The sequence below is a fragment of the Xiphophorus hellerii genome, chromosome 10 (assembly GCF_003331165.1).
Source record: "Xiphophorus hellerii strain 12219 chromosome 10, Xiphophorus_hellerii-4.1, whole genome shotgun sequence".
In the NCBI taxonomy this organism is placed as follows: Eukaryota; Metazoa; Chordata; class Actinopteri; order Cyprinodontiformes; family Poeciliidae; genus Xiphophorus; species Xiphophorus hellerii.
In genome coordinates this window covers 9,894,224-9,914,431 of record NC_045681.1, presented here as the reverse complement: position 1 = coordinate 9,914,431, position 20,208 = coordinate 9,894,224, and the positions used below count along the sequence as shown (strand labels likewise).

The 20,208-nt window shown below is 37.4% G+C and overlaps 1 protein-coding gene across 1 annotated transcript in view; it reads left to right on the top strand.

The window, feature by feature from the left end:
- Window positions 1-20,208, top strand: part of prkcea (protein kinase C, epsilon a) — a 43,944-nt gene that overhangs the window by 16,543 nt on the left and 7,193 nt on the right. The window contains exons 2-9 of the mRNA XM_032573779.1: window positions 3,564-3,627; window positions 12,042-12,207; window positions 12,316-12,350; window positions 13,763-13,851; window positions 14,425-14,554; window positions 16,886-17,028; window positions 18,660-18,762; window positions 19,750-19,940. Coding sequence (XP_032429670.1) covers window positions 3,564-3,627; window positions 12,042-12,207; window positions 12,316-12,350; window positions 13,763-13,851; window positions 14,425-14,554; window positions 16,886-17,028; window positions 18,660-18,762; window positions 19,750-19,940 — 921 coding nt within the window. The remainder of the gene's footprint in view (window positions 1-3,563; window positions 3,628-12,041; window positions 12,208-12,315; window positions 12,351-13,762; window positions 13,852-14,424; window positions 14,555-16,885; window positions 17,029-18,659; window positions 18,763-19,749; window positions 19,941-20,208) is intronic.

The following is a 20,208-nucleotide window of genomic DNA, read 5'->3' as shown; positions in this document are numbered from 1 at the left end:
ATATAGATACAACTTTTTATAGCTTTTATAACTTTTTCATACCATATGGCAATTTTATAGTGTTTCTTGTTTTTATTGGAACATATTGTACAGCAGGCATTTAACTAAATTTTCTATTTTTAACATTTCATTATAGTTACAAGATTCCAGCTTTTTGGCATTCCTAGTAATTTAATCCCTGAATTAAGCTGTTCTTGGGATGGGTCCTGGTTGCTTGGCAGTCTAAACTGATTGAAGTTCAGGAATTAACTCACATCCAGTCAAAGTACTTTACAGGAAAATTGGTCTGATGGGAAAGTAACTGCAGCCATTTTTGAAATAACAAATGATATTAAAGCTTTAATTCTTTTGAAGAGAAAAAAAGAAGATAAAACTCAGGTTTCCATCAGGAAAACATCACACTAAACCTCCTGTTATGGAAGAAAACACTCTTCTAGGCACCACATGATTCAAGTGGCCGTCGTCAGTGATGATGTGCAGTTTTTGGCTGGCGTGTCACCCCGGGAGCCGAGCACTAAATCAATAATGGTGCTGTCCATTTGCTGCGCCCTGTTCCAAATCAGTCTGAGTCCATCTTTCTGCTGAAATCCCCGCTGAGACTCGCTGTTATGCAAGAGGTTACATTTGGGGATTAGCACATCATTTTCAAGGGTAGACATCAAGAATCCAGAGGCATTTATAGGTCACAAATCCCATGCTGTCATGTGTTATACTTTCAACAAAAGGATTTTTGAATGCTTGTCCTTACATCATCTGTATCTTTCAGTATGTTTAGTTTGAAGCTGATTCCTTTACATAAAAAAAACAGTCTACACAGACATTTTAAAGAAAAGTGCGTGAGTTATTTCTTTATGTATTTGATTACCTATTATATTTTGTAGATCTGCATTTGATAGTGTATATTTTCTGCATAGATTGCAAGTAATTGCCTATGATGAGAGAGAATAAAGAAGAGTCTTTAAAGACTCTTAAAGAAGAGTCCATTTAGTATTTGTTTGTGTTCTTTGTCTCATGTTCACCACTGCCTGATGGAAGTGCGTGTGTGCCTGTGTGTGTTGCTGCCTGTGTGTGTGTGTGTTGCTGCCTGGGTGTGTGTGTGTGTGTGTGTGTTTGTGTCAGTCTGACTGTTGCATAAGAGGATCTGCTGCTGTCCCAGAGCTTAACGAAGGATTTAAGCCTCTCTTTCTCACTCTCTTTCCTCCGCTCTCTCCTTCCTGAGTCGTCTGCCCCTTTAGCACTCTGTTATACTTGCTAATCTCTGTAATTGCATGTACATTGTATGTGGACTGTGTAATTGCACTGTATGTTCCATTTTATATGCAGGGTGTCTATTAAGATTTTATTATTTTGAGTTTCTTGAATGATGTGTAAGTAGAGATTACGCCAGAGATTACAACACAGCTGCCTTTTTATGTTTTTAACTGTTGTAAAAATGTAACAAAAAGATCTGTTGTTGAATAATTAACTTTATTCACTGTGTGTTTTATTGTTTTTGGCATATAAACTGTCTGAGGCATCTCAGTATCACTCATTACAAAAGCAAATATACAGTATATTACTATCTCAAATCTCCAATTTCTATTGAAGAAGTAGATTAACCAGGATTCAAAATATATTTTATATATTAGCAGAGATGTCAATTTAAGACAGAGTTTTATAATTATTTTTAAACCAAAGAAAAATACATTTATGAAATTTCAGATAACTTTTTTAATCATCCTCTATTACCAATTAGCAGTATTAATGCAGTCTCTTTATATATTCTCCAGAGAACGTAGCTCCATACCTGGAGGGATATTTCAGGTTATTTGATGTGATTTTACTGGGAAGTTTTAATAGTAATAGCTCTATAGGTGTAGTAAATAAATGACATATTTCAATGGGTTTGTACAAAAGTAAAAAAAAAAAAAAAATGAGTGGTGCAATCTGAAGAGCTAGCATGCTTGTCTCTTGGTTTTAGCTGATTTTAGAAATTTAAAACAGATATAAACAATGCTACATTTGTGGACTAAACATTTTCACGTTTAAATGACACAGTGTAGTTTGTTGCTGTTTACTCAGCTGTCTGCGTTACTAGGCAAAGTGACTGCTGACACATCAGTATGCTGTAAATCCAACAATGATCAGAGTAAAGTTTAGCATTTTGTATCAGACTACCAGTTGTGCAGAGACACCAAGTCTTGTAACTCCAAGAAAAGTGATTTTTTTTGTTTGTTTGGAGTGAAAGATTTACTCCAAAATTTTATGTTGCCAACATCTGTGCACGTTTTTTTAACTTATTAATAAGAACTTCACAGAACTTCAAAAAACCCACTCCATGTCTTTATCTCCTTATATTTCTGAATATTTCTATTTATAAACCAATTTTTTTGTATGAAAAGTTGCTAAATATAGCGACAAAGTTGCTGAGTTGGTAGCAGTCGGGTGAATTTTGTTGATCACAACCTCTAGGTATCAGTTCCAAATCCAGGATTTTTAATGGAAAACAGACTGAAAGATAAAAGCATACAACAGGGCAACCTTTCTGTACTCCGTTCACCTTCCTGTTATCTGCTCTAGTCTGGCTCTCTTTTTTTAAAAGAAACCTGGGTTAACCAGAGATGCTTTCTCTGGCTTCCACTCTGAAGATTGTCATTCAAGCAAACAGGTAGCTGTGAAGTACGGTGTGTTCACTGAAGAAAGAGTAGATTTTTGAGTGTCGGACCAACCGTTTGTGGTTTCAGGTTTTACAGAGTAAATGAAAACATTTACATTATCTCATAGAGTTAATTAATGTTTTTAAAAACTTCGTAATGTATCCAATGCTTCATCTATGTCTGAACAACTTTGCTGTGAAAGAAAAAGTGCCAGTAAGTGGCTCCTCCTTCTTTAGTAATTGGTTTTTAAGCTGACTACCCTTTTTATTGACATCAACTAAATGCTTTTGAGTCTGCAGTTAGACACTTTCTTCTTGCCTTTGTGTAATTTGTGCACCATGTGAGGCATCATGGGAGTGACGTTAACCCATCGCCGTTATGCTTGCTCTGAGGGAGATGCACAGAGAGGTTACAACAGCACAACATTGTGTGTTGGTACAGGGAATTAAACGCTTTATGCAGTTCGATTTAGTTATCTGACTAACTGCTGTGGCACATGTGTGGGAATGGCTCAATTTAATCAACTCTATCCCTTCTGGTTTGAACCTGACAGCTCTTTTTTTTTTTCTTTTTTTTTTACCAAAGGCCAGAGTCGAGATAATGGGAGAGCTTTTAAATACAAGGTGTGAATGAAAAGTTCAAAGAATCCAGTTAGCACATCACATACAGATTTGCATTGAATAGCAGCCGTAAACGAGGTCTGTAATGATGCTGAGATAACAGTTAAAAAGACAATGGAGCTAATGGTGATAATGATACGAGTGCTGGTGAGAAGTGTAATTCTGGTGAAGATAATGACCTCTTATGTGTGGGTTGTTGTGTTTGTTTGTGCTGGAGGACAGCACCGTCTGCTGCACTCGCTGTTCTGCTGCGTTTTTCTCCCTGTGATTTACTTTTGTTTTTTCCCCCATCTTTGTCTTTGCGCAGCTCGACTTGGAGCCGGAGGGGAAGGTCTACGTGGTCATCGATCTGTCTGGATCCACCACTGAGGGTAAGATCACAGCAATGCGACATTTTAGTGCAAAACAAAGGGAGCACAACACAGTTAATATTACCAGAACAGCGTTTTTTCTCATAACTGTGTGTTTTTTGGTGGGAATTATAAGAGCAATCCAGAAAGGATGGGAATATTTAGAAAGTATATGCTGAATGTATTTGCATTCTTCTGATCATGTTGTGAGTCTCATGGCGTGTTATTAGGAATATTTAAAAATGTACTGTTTATCCTTCGAAATTTTAATTCCCTATAAGCAGAATAAAAACAATACATTTATATGTTAATATCCACCACAAAACCAAAAACTTCTTTCAGTCTCACGTTTGTGCAATTTGGATGTGTGTGCGCTTGTCTCCTGCGCACACAGAGAAGCCTTTTCTTTCCCTCAAGAAGAATAAACATGATACACATACAGTTGAAACCAGAAGTTTGAACTGTCTTACCAGCTTCAGCCGCATTTTCAGAAAATCTTTTATTCTGAGGTAGATTTGTACATTTTGGATCAAGAACCTGTCTTCTTCTTGAGCAGTATGATGGTTGGACATTTTCATTATGACACATACGTATAATTGTTTGAACAGATTAACGCGGCCCCTCCATGCATCGATAAATTGTTCCCAAGGATGAACCAAACTTTTGCAGCTCCACAATTCTCTTCCTGATAAATTCATTGATTTCTTCTGACTTTCCGATTCCGAAACAAGAAAGCAGTTCATTTCAGGCGTGGCTTTAAAATAGATCCACAGGTGAGCCTCCAATTAGATTGGTCATTGAGAGACTGAATTTAACTCTTTTCTTTGAATAGCTGCAGGGATTTAGTCAATTTCAGTAAATGAGACAGCATAACAATCTTCTTGAATGTGTGTAACTGAAATAAGTGACGGACGAAGTAGCTTGCTTATAAAGCACTCTGATGCAAAGAGAACAATATGTTTTGATCCATTTGAGAAGCAAATAAAAATCAATTATTCTGACTTTTATGTTTGCGGTTTGATTAATTGATTGGAATTGTCAGTCTGCATGAATAGCATCACTCAAAATGTGGTTCATAATTACAAATAAGTGTCTCTTGTGAGAAGTTCTTTTCATTTAGATCTCATATTTTATTTATGTAGCAATAAACTACGTCTGGTCTAAATGTACATTTTATTCATATAGATAAGCTATAAAATTAAAGACATGTAGCAGCGCTGAATTCTGCCTTTATGTGGGAACCTGTCCACTGTAAGGATAATAAACCCATCAGTAAATACTGAGTCATAAAGGGTTAATTATTCATTTCAAATGGGATTTTTCAGCTACATTACCAGCTTGTAGTTTATCTAAACAGTCAATTGCTTTATTTTACTTCCTGTACCATTTGCTTATCGATACCGTTGGTGAAGATGTGTTAAAGAAAAAGACCATAAAATATTTAACTTTTACTGTGGTGACATAATGTTAAACAGTGATGGCACAGTTACTTTGAAAAAGTAACTTTAATTTGATTACTGATTACTCCTTGAAAAAGTAACTTAGTTAGATTACTGACTACTTGATTTGGAAAGTAACTAAGTTACATTAAAAGTAACTTTTTTAGTTACTTTCATCAGCTGCTAACAACATTGCTCCGCCACCTGAGTATTGGCAAAGATCAATTACATGGATCTTTGCCAATACTTAATTGTAAGCTATTTTATAATGGTAACATCAACAATGTGTCTCCACTTATAAGGTTGAACTGAAGAAGAGATTTTTTAATGGTTACAACAGTACAAAAAAAAACGTTAGTAATTTGTGTGGTCCACTATTGTCTGGAAAACTCTAAGTTGTGCGTTACGGCCCTGCGTTTGGTCTCGGAGCGCAGAGCTCCTCCTGCGGCTCCACGACTCAGATGGCTGCACAGATTTGTGACACTTATCTTAATATTAATAATTATAATGGCGTTTAGCTGCAAAACTTTACGGACTCGTTCATTCGTGGCTGTTTTTACGTTTACTGCACTGTTCATATTAGTCTCGATGTTTGAAATTTCTGGAGCACAACGCGAAGCTCGACGTAATTCACAGGTAATATATTAACTTGACATTAACAAAGACAGAGCGGGATGAATCATCCCCAAAATGATGGACAGGGAGAGCCTGACTAAAACTACTTTAATGACAGACAAATTCTGGAATTTATTATGTCTGCTTATTCCCAAGCCCAAATGATCAACTTCACTTTCAAAAACGAGCCCAAAAAGGCTGATGATACGTTTGTGATGTTACATTTGTGATGTTACGTTTGTGGCCGTGGCTTGTTTCCGCTGCCCCCAAGTGGTTGCGGGATAACACAAATAACAAACACCCTGAAAGTTGTCAGCTCACTGCCTGAAGGGCAGGATTTATAAAAGGTGCGCATTCCTAAAAAGCATTCCTAGATCCGTCCTTATTACTCCTCCTTTCTCTGTCTTTTCTGTTTCCATTAAATAAACATGTAAACATCCAGAATGCCTCTCTCTGTCCACACAAATTCCCTCGGTCACATGCCACCCGATAAGAGCGGTTTTTGCTCGCGCACATGCATCCTTGCACCTGGTTATAAATAGAAACGTTCTCTGCCTTGCACTCAGCGTCTGTGTGTGTGTGTGTGTGTGTGTTTTTTTTTTTTTGTGATGGTGCTTGGATAACCTGACCAGATGAGAACGCAGCAGAGAGGCCCGGCAGATTGCTTCTGCAGAGGATATCGCTCTGTTTAAATGCGGACAAAGACAGGAGACGAGAAACCGAGCAGATTCTTAAAATAGAAGGTGATATTGAACCAGGGATTACCACACACACACACTCCCCTCCACACACACACACACACACACACTGCAGGAGCAGCAGCAGACTCGGGCGTCCATGTCTTGCCCTCCTCATGGATGATTGGCCACTCTGTGGTGACCTCACAACCCACTCTCCTCCCACTCCTGAACTTTTTCTCTTCAGTTCAGCCGGCTCAGGAGCTCGTCACGTTAATGCATGCTGATAAAAACAAATGGTGTGTGTGTGTATTAGTATGTGTGTGCTGGTGGAAGGAAAGGAGTAATGGTTGCAGAGATGGAGGGTGAGAAGTAGAGGAAGACGTGGTATTTTTAGCAGATTTATTTTTTTTTCCCCTGGTGCAATCTGTTCTCTGCAGCTTTAGAAACTGGAAGGACATCTTTCTCTGCTTCTTATTTCTCCACTTTTCTCTCTCTCCCATTACATCTGTTGTTCCAAAGATGAACATACCTACAGTATAATATCACTTAAACTGAGAATATTCAGAGATTTTTTTGCAGATGTGATGCACTCAGTTACTTGAACTAAACCAAAACAAAACAAATTGTTTGGGAATTCGGAGATTATTTCCATAGAAACTCTGAAATGTGACTTTTTAAGATGCATTTTTACTAACACCAAATATCTGTTGTCTCTAAAACTACAGCAGAAATGTAGAAGCCATATTTCACTTTTATCTTTTCCTTTTCTTGGGTAGCACAAAATTGTCAAGATAATACTTATATTTATGAAACTACAGAAACCTTTTCTTCTTTTGTTCATCGTGTGTAATTTTGCTGGCTTTCTTTCTGCTTGCTAAGGCTTATACGTTAGTGTTATCTTTCTTCTAAGTGCAATAATGCATTGTCGTTAAAGACCTGTGTTGATTTAATCAGATTTTCAATCAGACAGCTGTATCTCGGCACATTATATGTCTTTAATGTGGTACATTAAAGACATATATTGTTTATATAGCAAGTACTGGATTTACGAGATCAAATCAAAATGTCGTAAAATTAAGAATCACATTTTTTTTTTGATTGACATAAAAAAGTACAGCTGGGTCTCCATCGTTCGGTCCTGTAAGTAATTTTGACCACAATACAAAAATGGCACAAATGTGATTTTCAAGGTCGAGGTTGATGCAGTTAAATAAAGTCTCACAGTGAAATGCCATTAAAAAAACATACTGGCTAATTAAAATCTTTTAAAAATGAAAGGTGCAACACAAAGTGCTAATCTTTTATCAACCATGTTTTTGTCTTCTTATTGAAGTCCATAGCAAATACTAAAGAGCAAACTTTGACATTAAAATTGCTTAATTAAAACATGAGTTTTTTAAGAAAGTGACCCATGTTCTGTTGTTGTTGCTCAGAATGAAAACAATGTGAAGTTGCAGGATAGCTGCCTGAATGGTCCATTCGTCTGTCCATCTCCGCATTTGTTCATCCATCCATGAATGATGATGCATGTAGAAGTTTTTTCTTTTATTACAGCCTCTTGTTTCTGTAAAACACTTTGTGTCGCCTTCATTGTGTATGAAAAGTCTCGATCAAACAGATTGGCTGGTTGTCACCAAGTCTGATGATCTTAGTTTGTGAGCTCAATGCAACATAGCAAAGTCAGAAATTCTCTTTTTCTTGCTTTACAATCAGAATCTCAATTATAGAGACCAGGTTTCAAGATTTCAAAAAACATCTACCTTTACATCTGTAGAAAAGTCACAAGCTTTGTGAGATTGACTTCACTTTGACGAGACACACTGTGGCATTTTATTATTACGATCACGTGGCACATAGTTTCTTCTCATGTAATGAAGTGTGGTGCTCGGGGATTACAGATAATATCAGACAACCACATCACAAGGTTTACTGTAGATTCATTGTCCTTTGAAAATCCATTTTGTTTCTATAAAGCTTCTGCTTTGATGTTGCTGTCGGCTTCTTGCTTGTTTTTGTCAGAGTTGGACATTCGTGTTTCTGTTTATTTGGCGACCGTCTCCCAGATGGTTGTTCTTCAGGTCCAGAGTACGGCCGTCTCCAAGACATTAACTCTTACCAGTTGTTAGGCCTCTTCTCCTCTACTACTCAGCGTGTGTGTGTACGTGTGTGTGTGTGTGTGTCCGAGACATATGGACGATGTATTATGTAAAGCAAAATTAATTCCGTAATGGACTATTTAGCTGCTGCTCCCCTCCAACCAACGTGCATCACACACAGATACAGGAATACAGATTTACACCCGTGTCCACATACACAAACTCCCTAGACATCCTGTCTGTAATCGAACTGTGGAGCAGTAACCACATCTACAGCATACCCCGGAGAGAGAAGCTGGCAGAGTGAGAGAAAGGCTAACTAGGACAGGAGCGCCGAGGGAAGGAGTGTGTGTGGGAGTTAGAGTGGAGGTGGTTCTCTTGTCTTAAGGTTACTCTTCGAAAGCATTTATCTATTGGGGGGGATGCAGAGAGGAAGTAAAAAGGACTGGTTGGATGTTGTTCATCGAGGAGGAGTATTTTAATATGCTGTCCTTCGTTTTGGTGCCCACACACGGCAGCATAAATAGCTTTCCACACGTATATATATGCATAGGCCTCCGGTAAGTGTGGGGCGTCTTTTTTAAAGAGGGAGAAAGGACTGAGGAGGAAGAGGAGACATTGAATGATTAAACATCCTGAGCAACATGATGCCTAATCCCGATTTTTACAAACCGTTGTGCTAAGAATAAAAAGAGTGGTTGGAAGAAAGTTTGTGGCTGAATTAGAGATAAGGACTTGAGAGCTGAGAGCTTGACTCACATTTAAGTTGTGAAAAAAGATTTGTGGTGAGTTTAGGGCTGAAAGAATTAATCACATTAATTGTGATGAATGAATTATTGAAAGAATCGTCAAGTAATTGATTAATTCATACCTAGAGCATGCAGACTCAAAATGAACAATTTTCTTATAGCACCTATTAAGCCAAAACTGTTCACATAATACATACATTTTGCATTCAAGATAAAATAAATCCTTTTTTATGTGTAAATCTGAACTCCTCCAGTGGCGGTTTTAGCATCACCGGGATCAAATTCTGTAAAAAAAAAAAAAAAAAAAACTCCCATTAAGCACCTTTTAAATTCAAATCATCAATCGGTTAATAGATAAAAAATAATCAACAGGTCAGCCCTATCGAGTGTTAAGTTAAGCAGAAATGGCTGAGTTTTTCACATCTTGATGTTAGAAGTATTTTTTTAGCTGCATCCTTTGCTACAAATCACAAAGTATTCACTGAAGGATTGCTACTGCATTTTAGTCAATAAAATATGTATTGCCTTATTTAAAAAAGGAATTGAATTATTTATTTTGCATCTTTTAATGGGTTTCTAATATTGTGCAAGAAAGGGTTACGTGATTAAATGAAAAATGTGCAAGATGTGTTAATTTTTACCAGAGAATAATCGATTACTAAAATAATTATTTACAGCTGTAGGTGAGATGTAGTTAAGTTGCAGATAGAAAGAGTGAAGACTTTGCTTAGTCTCAAGTCATACTTTTTAAGTTGCCAAAAAAAAAGCAGACTCAAGACTCACTAAAAATGTAAGACTTTATTTGTACTTGAGTCGCACTTAAGTCACAAAAAAGTTTTGCTTAAGTGACAAAAACTGTTTAGATGCGCAGAATTACTTGATCTTATTCAAATATATTCAAACCTAAATTACATACACCAGCCTTTATACATAATAGAAGCACTGATACAGTTGACATAGCTGACAGAATTGTAAAATTTCCTAGAAACCCACAAAAGTTGTGTTTCTCTGTCCTGAACATAAAAACAAACAAACGCAGTAGTGTCTTCATTCTGTCTCCTGAGTTCCCAGAATGAACCCGAGCCGGGCTCTGATAACGGTTGAGACGTTTCTGCACTCACTAATTAAGCTACAGACTAAGCAGTATGCTGTTGGTCTTCCTTCGTTACAGGATGAGAGATCAACTGACCGGTTTGGCTTCCACAATATATCGTCTAGCCACCGAAGTCTGACTTACGTCAAGTTGACATAGGGCACACATGCGCAGTAAAGTCAGTTTGCAACTATCAAAATGACATGATTATAAGTGTTGACATGCACAGCGTTCGGGTTATGAACCGGCATAAACTACCCCTCTCATCCGGATTACAGTTTTATTCAGAATGAGCAGAATTGCTTACATGGTACATTTTTATTTATTCTGATTATTTATGTCCATGTAAAAGTGGCTATGGACTCAAAACTTAAATCAGACCTGTGGTATGGTGTTTGAGTCTTTCTCTCATGTAATTAAGCCAGTACGTAAGGCACAGACAGTGTACACCTCTGCTAAGGACGCACATTCTCCTGTGAAAGGGTGCGTTTGATTTATAGCCTTGGGAAGTTCATTGAAGCTGTGCTAACAATGGCTCAGAACAATCTGTTCTTGTGAGCTGCAGATTAATGATCACATGGCTGTCCCTCAAGCTGATGTCTGCAATAAATGCTTTTGGATTATGTCAGAACAAAATAACTTCTCTATCTCTCACAATTCTAAAAATGTTTTTAATACAGTTGTACAAAGATGCATTTTAAAAGGCATTTTGCCTGTATTTTATTGTAGTTTAACATAACAATGTTGTTTGCTATGTTTTTGCATAAGTTTTAAAATTGCTCAATCTACACTTGCATTCTAAGTTATAAAAATGATTAATTTACATTTTTTTGTAGTTTCACAATTAAAAAGCAAACTGTTTTTCTACTTGGATTTTATGTTCTTTGTCTGATTCACCGCCATCAGGCTGCTGAACTCAAGCTGCACCATCTCATAAATTATTTACACACACGTTTTTAGTATGCATATCTATATATCACATGAATTACTTTATAGTTTATTTATTTAGTTTTATTTGTGTGTTAAATTTCTTAATCTGGGACCTGAGTCCAAATTTCGTACCACAAACAAGCAAAGGCGGTATGACAATAAAAAAATCATTGAATATGTCATTAATGTATACCAAAATGTAAACAAATGACACTAAATAAAGATGTTAGATGGTGGGACCTAAACATAAAACACCAAAAAAGGCAATATAAAAAGTTTTTTAAAGAGAAATATAAAGCTGAAGTGAAGTTATGCCAAAAACTATTACTCCAATTCATTTCAAGCTTATTTACATCAGTTCATGTCATGGTTTCAGTAAATACTTCAATGGGACTTGAGACCTGACTTGGACTTTAAAAAAAAGGTGATACTTGACTTGTACTGGGAGTGAAACACTTGAGACCTGACTTGGATTTCCCCCTCATATACTTGAGACTTGTTTTATGCACAGAGTTAAAGACACTGAAATGAAAAACTTGACACTTTATTTTGGGCAAGACATTTAAGACATGAGTTGGACCCCTCAAAGACTTGGCCCTTGACTTTGACTAGAAGTAAAAGACGTGAGACTCGGGGCAAAAGGCTAGACTCTTGACTTGGACTTGAAGCAAAAGATGTGAGACCTAACTTGGATTTGTCCCTCAAAAACCAAAGTTGACTTAAAATGAATGAATTGAGAGTCTTGACTTCTACATGGAGCGAAAAACCAGAGTCTTGACTTGGAAGTGGCCCTTAAAACACCTGAAACTCGACTGTGTGTGTTTAATCGACAGCCTCGGGGACAAACGAGAATGAGGAGAGGGTTTTCCGCGAGAGGATCACTCCTCGCCGGCGACAAGGAGCCGTCCGAAGACGCGTCCACCAAGTCAACGGACACAAGTTCATGGCCACCTACCTGAGACAACCGACCTACTGCTCACATTGCAGAGATTTTATCTGGTAGGCAACACATAAGCACATCTGTTGCAGCTCATTTGCATCAGAAGTTGAGTTTCTTTGAACCCGCCTGGCTGATAACGCTGGCTGCTCTTGTGTGTGATCTGATAGGGGTGTGCTGGGGAAGCAGGGATACCAGTGTCAGAGTGAGTACTTTTCCCCAACCCTGTCCAAATTTCTCATGTAACATGGCACTTTATTTATTATTGAAGCCGGGGAACATGGGAGAGGATTACATGTTGCTGAGTGACGGGTGTGATTTGTTTTGGAGCCATTCATTATCAGTACTACACCAAGTGTTTAACGCTTTAAAAAATGCAGAGCAGGACCCTTCTGCAAAACAACATGCACATTTAATGCATGAAGAAGGTTGTGCCACAAACATGTGATAGTTTGTTTGTAGAAATTCTTACCAGCAAAGACTCAAACCTGACACACCAGAGTCATCAAATCCCCCAAGAATTATGTGGGAATTAGAAACCCCAGCACGAAAGTCATTTGGCATTCGATGAGGCTTAAATGCCCTCATCAGTAATTCAATCTGGGCTTCCTGGGTTTCACATCTACTCACTGATAACTTCAATAGCTTTAACTCTTCTGGGACAGCTTACTGTGTTTTAATTAGAGTACTTTTCATATGTTTATCAAATAAAGTTTGGCTTAAGTATCTGAGCAGCCTGAAGGAATCTTGATTAACTCCTGCAACTTAGTTGGTTTGCTTCTGGATATTTATTGTCTGCAGGGAAGGTCTGTTTTTGGAACAGCTCTTCTAAAAATACTTTTAAAATACAAAATGTTGTTTTATTTTTATTATTTACATTTTTTATAGAATTAAAGAAATGTGATATGTTGCTATATCTCCTTTTTGTTTGGCTGACGAGGAAACTTTATGTAACAATAATAATCTGTGTTATTATTATTATTATTATTATTATTATTATTATTATTATTCACTGCAAAAACACAAAATATTACCAAGTAGTTTTGGATTAGTATCTAGTACATATATCTTAATACACTTATAATAAGTGTATTAAGATCATCCATCCATCCCATCCCAATAAACCAACCAAATTATTTTTAATATAACGTTTCTTTTGCTTAAAACAAGCTCCTATATCTTGCTGAGAAGTAACTTCCAAGTTAGTTGTATTTTAAGTATACTAAGATATTTGCTCTAGTAACTGGACCAAAACTTCTTGGTAATATTTTGTATTATAAGTATTTTTGGTTAGCAGACTTTTCCAGCGTTGCAAAAACAATTTTTGACATTTTCAGAAGAAACAAAACTAAGTAGACCAAAAGAACCAGCTGGAATTACATGATACTGGTTAGTTTAAAAAGTCCTTTTTAACATCTAAAACTTTTCAATACAGAATTAAGATATATTTATTTTGTTATATTAAAATTTAAAAAATCAGTCACTTATCCAATTGTTTCCATTTACTTCAATAATAGTAGATTCTTTAAACTCATTTCCATCTTTTTAATTAATCAGTATTTGCCAAACTTTAATTACAACAGCACAGGAGTGATTGCAATGCATTGGTGCTTTCAGTGTGTACCTGTGTCGTCCACAAGCGCTGCCATATGCTCATCATCACCAAGTGCGCTGGGATGAAGAAACAGGACGACACAACCGAGAAGGTAAACGTCTGCAAACGCATGCAGTTAAATCCACATGTACTGTAAACGTCTTTTCTCCCTCTTTGTCTGTCTGTCAGGACCATCTACTTCTTAAATGCCAAAATGTGACACAAAAGAAATGTTTGTGCACCTTTTAATACCTTGAAATACGCCCACAGTGTGCCTCCATGTTGTGAACCAAAAGTTTACAAAGCCAAGACATCAAATTCTGGGCTTCTGATTTTGAAAAAAGGAAAAGAGATGTCTCTTATTTTACAACAAATATTTTGGCAATAGTTCCTAAGACAGAAAAAGTTATCTGGATTTTGTCAGACAGGGAGAAAAAAATATATATGTCTAATTGTTCAGTGTATCTAAATATCTGATTTCAACTGTATTTATGCTGATATTTGTGCTTGTGTAAGTTTTGGTTATGTCCCACTTTTTTCTGCTTCTTGCAGGCTTAATAAAGATGAATAGAAAATGAATCCAGAGTTTGTTACAACCTCAAAACATGTTGAGGATTACTGTACACAGGATTCCTCTGTGTAATCCTTTGTGTTGAGTGTTTGTGTGGTGTGTCTCCCTCTGCAGGTGGGTTCAAAGGGGTTCAGTGTTAACATTCCCCACAAGTTCAGTATCCACAACTACAAGGTGCCTACCTTCTGTGACCACTGTGGCTCTCTGCTGTGGGGCCTCTTGAAGCAGGGCCTTCAGTGTAAAGGTGAGTTTCAACTCAACCACAAATTTACCATCTGAAAGAAGACAACACTTTTCAATAAAAGTCTAAATAAAAGCTTCAAAACAATAGCCAATATCAAATCATCAGCTTCAAAGGGAGTTGTTTGCTGTCTGTAGTTTGCAGTAATTGAATCTTACTTTTAAAATTAATGAATATTTTATACAGGAATTTTATGTTTCGTATAAGTTGAGTAGTTTTGTGGCAAAAACAGGTTTTGGGTAATTTTTTGCTATTTTTAGGAATAGTGCATGTTTAGGACGTACCTAAATCTCAGGTCTAGTCCCAGATCTTGTACTTCAGGCTTTGTCAGTGTGGGCTTTGTGAACAGTCAGTCAGTTTCAGAGAACTGTCAGTACACATCGGCCTGTCGTAATGACACATTTTACTGGATGATAAATTGTCCCAGACATTGGGATAAACCATAATATTGTTGTTTTGAGACAATCTTCAAGTAATATGATGGTAAAGGTATAATAATGCAAGAACACGTTGTGAAAAATTAATAAACTTTAAATTTGGTTGAACTTCTAACACTAAAACTGGAAGACATTTTAAATATTCAAAATAAACAACAGAAAAAAACAACTGAAATGACTCAGGAAGTCTTTGTAAACAACATTGTCCTTCAAAAAAGGGCTAGTTGAGACCAAAGCACCAAACTGAAGCCTTTTGTCATTCAGTTTTGGTAGAAGCAGAGAAAAGAGAAAAACAATAAATCATGAAAATGAAAAAGATTGAACCTGTTTTAATTTATCGTGCGATTAATCAATTTATTGTTTATTGTGACAGGTCTAAGGACAAACGGGCTAAATTATGTTTAGCAGTGGAGTACTTCAGCTGATAGATTTAATGTGGATTTTATTTAATTAATTTGAAGTTTATAGAAGCTGATATCTGAAAGGTTCCACATGCAGTGTAAATTTGTAATAAATTTTAAAGGAGGCTAAAAGAGAAATTATACATTTGTGTAGTTTTTGGACAAGGTGGAGGATACTGACAAAAACAAACCCTTGAGTTTCTAAAGGGAAACATTTTGAGGCAGCAGAGAATAAGTTCAGTGTTTCTGCAGCTGTTTACTGTATGATTCATGTGCGATTGATTGCTGACCATTCAAGTAGAAATACCACATGATACAGACAAACATGTAAAGAGGTCTCAACAGATTGGTGATTATTTCAGTAATTAGTTATTCTATCGATTACTCTGACAATTAATCATTTAATCAAATAAAAAAATTGTCACATTCTCTAGATTGTTCATTCCAACATGTGAAAAGCTCAACTCTTTCTGCTTGTTTTAACATTAATAGCGTGTAGGGTTGATCTGTTGAATTGTTTTTTTTATCTATTAACATCAGACAAAGTGAGATGTAATTTTATCCGGTGCTGTTCTGCACAATATTGTGCTGGACAGACGGGTTTAATTTAGTGTTCTGTTATGTGATGACTGGAGACAGGACCTCATCTAGCACCTCTAAAATGCGACAGGGAAATATTTATTTTTGGCAAGCATGCAATTAAAATAAGATGCGACACAACATTTGCCAAGAGTTTTTTCAGCTGAAAAACCGTGTTTGGTTGGTGTCTTTTGGAGTGACGGCAGTCGCATATTGTAATGAGAGAAAAGTGTCTTTTTAGCCATCTTTCGTCTATTCATGTCACACATTCTGTTGATGCTGGTGGCTGAACTAACAGACACTTTCTAAAAAAGTCTATCTGCATTTGGAGTTGGTGACAAGCAGAAAATGTGTACTAAAGCTTACTGTTGATTAGGCAAAAATAAACTAAATATTAACTGGTAAAATGAAACAGTTTATTACAGATATACCTCTTAGCCATGCTAAGAACATCACTGAATCATGTTTTTTTGTTGTTTTTTTTTACCCCTCCAGGGGGTCTTTTTGTGGGCTCTAGTGTCCCTTTTTACGAAAGTAGGCTGACAGGAATGGGGAAGGAGAGGAGGGAAGACATGCGGCAAATGTCGCCGGGTCCGGGAGTCGAACCCGCGTCGAGGACTCAAGGCCTCCAAATATGGGTCGCGCTAACCACTACGCCACCACGGCACGCCCTACTGAATCATGTTTTTATGTGATCTATGTGTTTTATGTTTATTTTCTGAAAGTTCAATACTCTACATGAACATACAGTGTTCTAGTGTCAGTGGCGTCCTGATGGATACCTGTTTTATGTTCATCCGACTTCTGACCTGTTTCCATACTCCACAGCCGGCACCGGTCCAATATCGGAGCTAGAAAGCCTTTTTTCCAACAGGTCAAACCTGACTTCCTTGCATGTCCTCCTGCTGTTTTCGCAGTGTGTAAGATGAACGTGCACCGGCGCTGTGAGACCAATGTAGCTCCTAACTGTGGGGTGGACGCCCGAGGAATCGCCAAGGTGCTGGCTGACATGGGAGTCACACCTGAAACAATCTCCAGCACAGCACAGCAGAGGAGGAAGGTAACTGGATACAATGTGGCCCAAGCCGCCGCCATCATGACTAGATGATCCGCTATTTAAACTGAAGTACTCTCCAGCAAAGTCCTGTCCTTTAAAAAACAATTTGAGTGGTTTCTTATATTTCTACTTCTGCTTTTCTGTCACAATTATGTTTCATCAAACATGTCTTATCACCAGACAAATTTGACCTGGGTAAATCCAAAATGTAGGAAAAAGCCATCAAATTCATCCTGGACCGGTGTGAAAAACATTTCTCTTCCATTTTTAAGTCACAAATTAAATGTGATCAGCCACATTTTTTTTGACTGAGTTCAATTTCTTTACCTAAACCTGATTAAGTCCAGACCTGTAGAATCACAAAGAGACAACATGCAGTTGAGTAAAATCTCAAAAAGCAACACGTCATGTGCTGATCTCAGGGAATCCGACAACAGATAAGAAACAATCCTACCAGTTTGGAAATAACCCAGAACAACTTGGGAGGTACTGGAGCACAAGGTCAACGTTCTTGACTCAGCAAAAAGAAAGAGACTGCAGCAAAGTTCGCAACTATGGAAGAGGTTTGAGGCAAAAACAGAACACAAAGACACTTCTCTCTGTTTCCAAAAAGCATCTTAATGATTCCCAAAGAGCTTTGGGAAAATATTTTGTTGACTAATAAAACAAAAATGTAACTTTTTGGAAAATATGTGAAAGAATGTCACACAATCATGGTCTGGGGCTATTTTGCTCCTGGAGGAACATCCAGCTGTTATAGATGGAGGCCATTTATTTGTTTGCTGTCTGTCAGAAAATCTTGAAGTCCAGGCATAAGTTTGTGACCTGAAGCTCAAATGGATTTTGGTTATGCAGCAAAACGATGAACCAAACAGCACCTGCACGTCCACCTCCAAATGGCTTAAAATGCGAAATAAGTTTTTTACTGGCCTCCAAATAAGAGACAAGGTATCATTTTTATCCTCAAGGGGCAATTAGTTTTAAGACGTAGGACAGAAAGGGTAAATATAAATAACTCAAAAGTGTTAACCGTTTGGAGCGTTTTGGGCGTCGAGCGCATCTAACTTGTCCAGTGCCCCACATGGACTTTGAATATAAACCAGACCCGGTTGACCCTCAAAACTCGTTTGGCGTGAACTGCAGTGCGCCGCATGCGCTACTGCTCTGCATTGAGTCGGGAATATAACGTAATAAAAGGCAAATATGTCATTGTGATAATTCTTCACAAAAAATATGACAAAATTTTGTAGCTGAGCCAATATATATAGACTCATTCCATAAAACAGAATATGAAGGAAAAGATCCTTTTTTGTAAATCCTCCACCAAGTGAAAGACTTTAAAGGATGGATGTTTTGACATCTTTATATCTCTTAGTATGTTTAATAGCTGCTAAATGGTTATTTTCAAAAAGTAGTATTAATCTGGCAAGCCTCCATCAGGACGTATATCCTAATTTATTAAATATGACTGTATGGCTTTCACATTTAAGTTTGTGCCTTTTTCTTAGCACAAAAATGGCTTTCCATAACTGTGGGTGCATCAGCGCCGTCCCCACAATGTGTCCCCACCAACTTGCAGCACAAAGTTACACCCGGCCAGAAGGAACGATTTTGTCGTCTCTCTGTGTTCCCAGTTGACCTCAGGGCAGGACGCTCCCCAGTCTCCGCCTGAGCTCTCTCAGACGGAGGACAACAGCTTCAGCCAGCCAGCTGTCCCCACCTCCCCCTCAGAGCAAGGTAACACACTGCACACGCACAAAATGTTGAGGAAAAACAAGTTTGGGGCTTATTAAAACCATTTTAGGATGAGCTGCTGTAACAGGACACAGTTTTTAACTCTCTAATAAACCAGTTAGAGGTTTTCATTTGATTCCAGCAACAATATTGTGGCTCATGTTGAGAAATAAGTACAGAGAGGTGTTTATGAACATACAGGGACTAGACGTGAATTATCCCGCACCGCCCACAACCATTTGGTTGTCACAGTTAGTCATTATCACACTTTGCAAGCTGAGAAGTGAAAAGTTAACTTTCTCTTTGTGGAAGAAGTCTTGTTTCTTTTTTTATTTGAATATGAGCCACAAAACTAAGAGTTTCCTCCAGTATAATAATAATAATCGTGATAAGTTTGGAAAAAATAATTACATTACTGGTAATATTCATATTAATCATGATGATAGAATGGCAAACACACACACACGGTTAATAATATTAATTTATTAAAACACTGTATTTTATGTTTCTTTTTCTTTCTTTGTTTGTTTTGTGTTTCTTTTTCATTCATGTAATGTACTGCACCATGTATTTTGTACTTTGATGTAAAATAAATGTGTATTAATAAATAAAAAATATATATTTTATATTGCTATTATTGGAGGAAAGTGTGGGTTTAGAGGGATGTACACAGTTTAAACCGGAGTCAGAAGTTTATATACACTGACTAATAACATTCACCTTTTTCTCTCACTGCCTGAAGTTAAATCAGGACAAGATTCTCTTGTTTTAGGTCAGTCAGAATCACCAGAATTATTTCTGTGTGCTAAATGCCACAACAATGAGAAATAATATGCAACAGATTTAATTGTTAATGTCTTCAAAATCAGAAGTTTACATACAAACGTCTGGTTCCAACTGTGTATATAACTTAAATAAAAAAGGAGACAGGAAGGCAGGGTGTTTTTATTTTAGCTTACGTCTGATCAGCTTTTCTGATGACGCCCACAGACTTGGCAGAGCTATCGCGCCTGCAGGAATCGCTGTCGCTCGACGAGCAGAGACCCCAACTCACATCTTCCTCCCCCACCAACTCCTCCTCCTCGCCATCCTCGGCTGCCAGGGAGAACGGACAGACCCAGAGGAGGGCTCTGGAGGACTTTAACTTTATCAAAGTCCTCGGCAAAGGCAGCTTTGGCAAGGTGCGGCAGCATGAGGGGGATGTTTGTTTGCTGCTCATTATGCTTCTAATAAAACAGTTTTTTTAATTGATAGCACAGCAGCTGAGTGTTTCCTTCAGGTGTCCTTTCATCTCTGCACTGCATTGTGAGATTTGACTGTGGTTGCTTGTGATATTTAATCCGCTGGATTTTGGATTTCAGCTCAGTGTGTTTTCTTCTTAACACGCAGATATTGTATTTTGAGGTTATGTCATTGTTTTCTTAAGTGTCAAACCATGACAGCAAAATA